General features: G+C 48.6%; 1 protein-coding gene across 1 annotated transcript in view; it reads left to right on the top strand.

The window, feature by feature from the left end:
- The first annotated feature begins 2,998 nt into the window (after positions 1-2,998).
- LOC116101217 (renal glandular kallikrein) overlaps positions 2,999-4,768 on the top strand; it is a 12,500-nt gene continuing 10,730 nt past the window's right edge. The window contains exon 1 of the mRNA XM_031384863.1: positions 2,999-3,065. Coding sequence (XP_031240723.1) covers positions 3,020-3,065 — 46 coding nt within the window. The 5' untranslated portion in view covers positions 2,999-3,019. The remainder of the gene's footprint in view (positions 3,066-4,768) is intronic.

Below are 4,768 nucleotides of genomic sequence, written 5' to 3' on the forward strand. Positions count from 1 at the left end.
AGGAGGAGGAGGCATAGTGCCAGGGCCAGAAATATGAAGCCCTGGCTCATGTGAATGTAAACTGGGGAAGACAGTCTAAGAGAAACCTACAGTTACCCCCACCTCTCTTTCTCTCTCTCTGTCTCTCTGTCTCTGTCTTTCTCTGTCTCTATCTCTGTCTCTCTGTCTCTGTCTGTCTCTGTCTTTCTCTGTCTCTTTCTCTGTCTCTCTCTCTGTCTGCCTCTGTCTCTTTCTCTCTCTCTCTCTCTCTCTCTCTCTCTCTCTCTCTCTCTCTCTCTCTCTCTCTCTCTCTCTCTCTCTCTCTCTCTCCTTCATCTCACACCATGAGGAGCCCAACCTAAGCAATCCAGCAGCTGTGGAGGAGTGCCATTTCAAGGCCTGCCTGAGCAGTTTAGAGACACATAGGCCTTATCTGTCTCAAATTACAAGGTAAAAGCAATCTGGGAATCCTGCGGTTGTGGCTTCATTGGCAGAATGCTTGCCCAGCTCGTGTGCCATCCTGCATTTCATCCTCAGCACTGGGCTGAGCTGAGTGTGGCAGCACATGCCAGGGATACCCGCACTTGATAGGAGGATCAGAAACTCAAGGTTTTCCACAGCTACACATTGAGTTGGAAGCCAGCCTGGGCTACATCAGACCCTGTCTCAAACAAGACAGAAGATGGCAATGTAGCTCAGCACCTATCTAGAATTCATCCCCTAATGAGGGGCTGGGTCATGGTTCATAGGTGGAACATCTGCCTAGAATCCTCCAATAGGGTTCTTCTAGGGATGTGTCTCAGTGGTAAAGCCCTAAGGCTCAGCAATCTAGCTTCAGCAACCCACTCCTCCAACAAAACAAAACTAGAAAAAAATCCCCTCCACACACATTACCAAAATCACTACCTAGAAATTGTAAAATAACTCTACTACCAGTCATAGAATAATGATGCCTCTATTGTAAGCCTAACCTACTCCCACAGAGAGACGCATGAGAGAATGCCAGTGGCCCATCCGCATAGTCACCTCTAGCACCCATTAGAAAGACATCCAGTCTATTTATACACTGATCAGTGAATTGGCCCACATTGACACACTTATGCCTCCTGCAGTCAATCCAGAGGCTAATGAAGCCAGTGTATGGACTGTGCACATAGGCCATCAGATGATGTGCCACGCTGAACACCAACAAAGATGCCAGGACAATGAAGATGAGGGATAAGCTTTCGGTCCTCCTCCCAGGAATAGAGCAGGTCAGCTGGGGAGGGAGAAAGGTTGGGGGTCCTGGATTTTTCTCCATCTCTCTCGATGCACACCAACCTTCATCCTCTGCCTCCTTTCCTTTCCCCTCTCATCTACAACCAGTTCCTGTGGAAGCTGTTTGCAGCTCATCTCCAACACCACTTCAACTCTTTCCATTCTGATGCACTGGCCTCTTCTGATGCACTTCACATATCTCAAACTCCACCATCATTAAGTATGCTTGAATAGATGCAGAAATGAACGAGTGCATGAATGAACTCACGAGGGGATGAATGCATGCTTCCACTCTTGTCCTTTAGAGCAAAGAACAGTGTAGTTTTCAGAAGAACTTGGATTCAGAGGAGAACGTGGTGGCCAATTGATCACCAGCTGCTCAGTTAGGCTGGATTCGGACTAGCCTGGCTTTCTTAGAGCTTATAGGGCACACATGTACACACCCAGGTGAAATGTACTAATTGCCATGAGATATGAAATAATCTAGATGCTCAAAGAGAGGGTATCAGGCTGAAATCTGCCACAGTAAGTAGGTGTCAAAGGCTAAGTATTTCTCCTTCTCTGTAACAGAGCCCATACTGAACTCTTGATAGTTTAACTTTTGAGACAAAGTCTCCCTATGTAGGGTTCACTGGCCTGAATACACTATGTGCACTAGTCTAACCTGGAACTCACAGAGATCCACCAGCCCCTGCCTCCTGTATTCTGGGATCCATGGTGTGCACCAAAATATGCAGCTGCCAAACTGAACCCTTAATGAGGCTCCTAGAGGGAAGTGACATTTTCTGGTTGCTGTTTTTTAAGAAAGGGTTTCACATAACCTCAAGATGGGCTAACCTCAAAATATAGCTCAGGATCTAGGAATCAAGGAGAAAACAGGTCATTGTGAAACAGTACTGTTCAGGGTGGGTGACACTCCCCTGGAATAACCTGAGTTCTCATATTCATGAATCAAAGAGTGATTAGGAAATGGGAATGTGCACCATAACTTATATTTATTTTATTTAATTTCTTTGTTTAAGACAGCTCAATATATAACCCTGGCTGTCTTGAAACTCACTATGTAGACTAGTTTGGTCTACATCACAGACGACTAGAGCCTAAAATCACAGAGATCCACCTGCCGCTGACTTCAAAGTACTGGGATTGAAGGTGTGCACCACTACACCCAACTTCTAATGGGAAAAATAAAATCAGTGATCCAGAGTTCCAAGTCCAAGAAGAATTTTGGACATTCTCAAGAAGGAAAGAATTTTGACATTCTCAAAAAAAGGGTTTGAATCTGGGGAGCTTGCAGCCCTCTTGGTTACCATTGGTGTAAAGAATTAGTTCTAACTTCTAGTTTCTGAGGATAATCTTGGTATTGAGGTAGAATTGAGGATAATCTTGGTATTGAGCTGTGTGTTGAGGATCACGTGCTCCTCCACCATCTTTTCACACCCGTTCACCATTGCCACTGACCTTGCCATCTGGCTAGAGTCCCCAGAACATGAACAGCTCCAGGAACAGCAGGCCCTGCCCCACCCAACATCAGCTCTGGGAAGGAATCCAGGATGACCTAGGGCCTACTGGACAACAGGTGCATGAGGCCCTCCCCTCACACAGCGGTGAGGGTAGGAGCAGAGAGTCCAACGCCATCAGCAAGGGCAGGGCTATGACCAGCCTCTGGGTGCCAACAGTGCAGGGGCGGGGCTGGTGTGGGAGAATGAGGGTTTTTAAGGGCTGCCCAAGGAGCCTCCTCAGCTCCAAGCTCACCGCCTGCTGCTCCTGGACACCTGTTACCATGTGGTTCCTGATCCTGTTCCTTGCCCTGTTCCTAGGAGGGATTGGTGAGATGAGGGAAGCGGGAGGGGTCAGACCCATGACTCTCTTGCTGCCTTTGGCCCTGGACATCCCTTTCCCCTCTCCCCTTGTCCCAGCTACATCCCGAAACACCACCTGCTCTTCCTTCTCTGCCCTTGAACACTTCCCTCACTGTCCTTGCTCCCATGCCAGGCTCCTGTTCCCTCCCATTTTCCAGAACTTTCTCCTCCTCCTTAACCACCTGATTATCTCTGGGCTTCTCCAGTCTTTCTAAGGAACCCAACCCTTTACCAACATTAGGACCTCAGATGTCCCTCTAGTTCATTGTTTTTCCTAGAGCCTAATATCCCAACCCCTGAGTCAGGGGCTTGCCTAAATCCCACACTAGTACCTTTGGCTGTCCAACAGCTTCAAGCCCTCAGCTGTGCTCTCCACATCTTAACAACCAGTCCCACATCTTCTCAAGTTGTCAATGTCTACCAAAAGTTTCACTTCTCAAATTGGCTTGTGACATCAGATGAGTTCCCCCTCCCTTTCTGGTGAGGGGGATCTGCCAGTTTCTCTACTCAATGGCTGTTTGGTTTAGTCTAGTTTTTGGAGGAGGAGTCAGGGGGCAAATGCAAGACGTGAATATCAAGTATCTTCATCAATCACTTGCCCCTTGGCAGGGTCTCTCACTGAATAGGGAGTTCCTGTTAGGCTATAATGGCTGTCCAGCAAGCCTCAGGGGAATCCTCCTGTTTCCACCTCCCCAGCTCTGGGGTTACAGGTGCACAGAACCACACCTGACTTTTCACCTGGGTTCTGGAGGGTTCAGCTCAGGTGCTAATGCGTGTACAGCCAGTCCTGTAGCAACCAAGCCATCTCCTGCCCAGCTCTTGGGAATAAGTTCTGAGCTAGTGTCTCATGATATGGCCCAGGCTTGTCTTCAGTCCATGGCCATCCTCCTGCCTCAGCCTGCTCTGTACTGGGATTACAGATGAGTGCTGCCATGCCTGGTTTGCCAAGCTTCCCTCTCTTTCCAAATGCTGTGCTTTGGACCGCAGTTCCCTCTCATGCCTCAGGTCCAGAACCACAGGCTCCTCAGTGTTTCTAACCTTCACCAGCTCCTGTCCTGTCTTACAGGAGCCCCACTGCACAGCTCTAGTTCCCAATCTGTACAGGACACTCCACAGACCCCAGAGCCTAACCCTAGTACCTCACATCAGCTGGGCCTCCCTCTGCCTCACAGTGGCCTGACTTGCTTTAACTCTTTTTCCACTCCTGTCCTGAGGCTGCTTCCAAGAGATCCCTGAGCCTCTCCACCCAGATCATTTGCCCCACCTCCACAGGAAGCAGAGCCTTTCCCTCACAGGCCCCTAGAATTCCCTTCTCTCACTTCGTGTTCCATCTCAAACTCCGGGATTAGGGAACCCCACCCCTCTTAGATATCATCTCCACCACAGACCCTAACAGGAACCCATGTCATAGCCCTGCCCCTGCCCCTTTGACTTGGAAACCCCTCATTTTCTCCCATCCCAGCTGGCTATTTCATGCACAATCAAAGGAATCCCAATCATTCCTAAGCTCTCTTTCCTGGATTCATTTATTCACTCAAATCTAGTTTTCTGAGACCTCACCCTTTCTAGTATTCCCAAAACCCAGCCCATATCCTGACTTCTTCTAAAGCCTTGGAGACTCTAAATGCCAAATCATTTCATTCTCATTGGACTAAGAATGGACTGGAATC

Source organism: Mastomys coucha, unplaced genomic scaffold, assembly GCF_008632895.1.
Source record: "Mastomys coucha isolate ucsf_1 unplaced genomic scaffold, UCSF_Mcou_1 pScaffold21, whole genome shotgun sequence".
Lineage (NCBI taxonomy): Eukaryota > Metazoa > Chordata > Mammalia > Rodentia > Muridae > Mastomys > Mastomys coucha.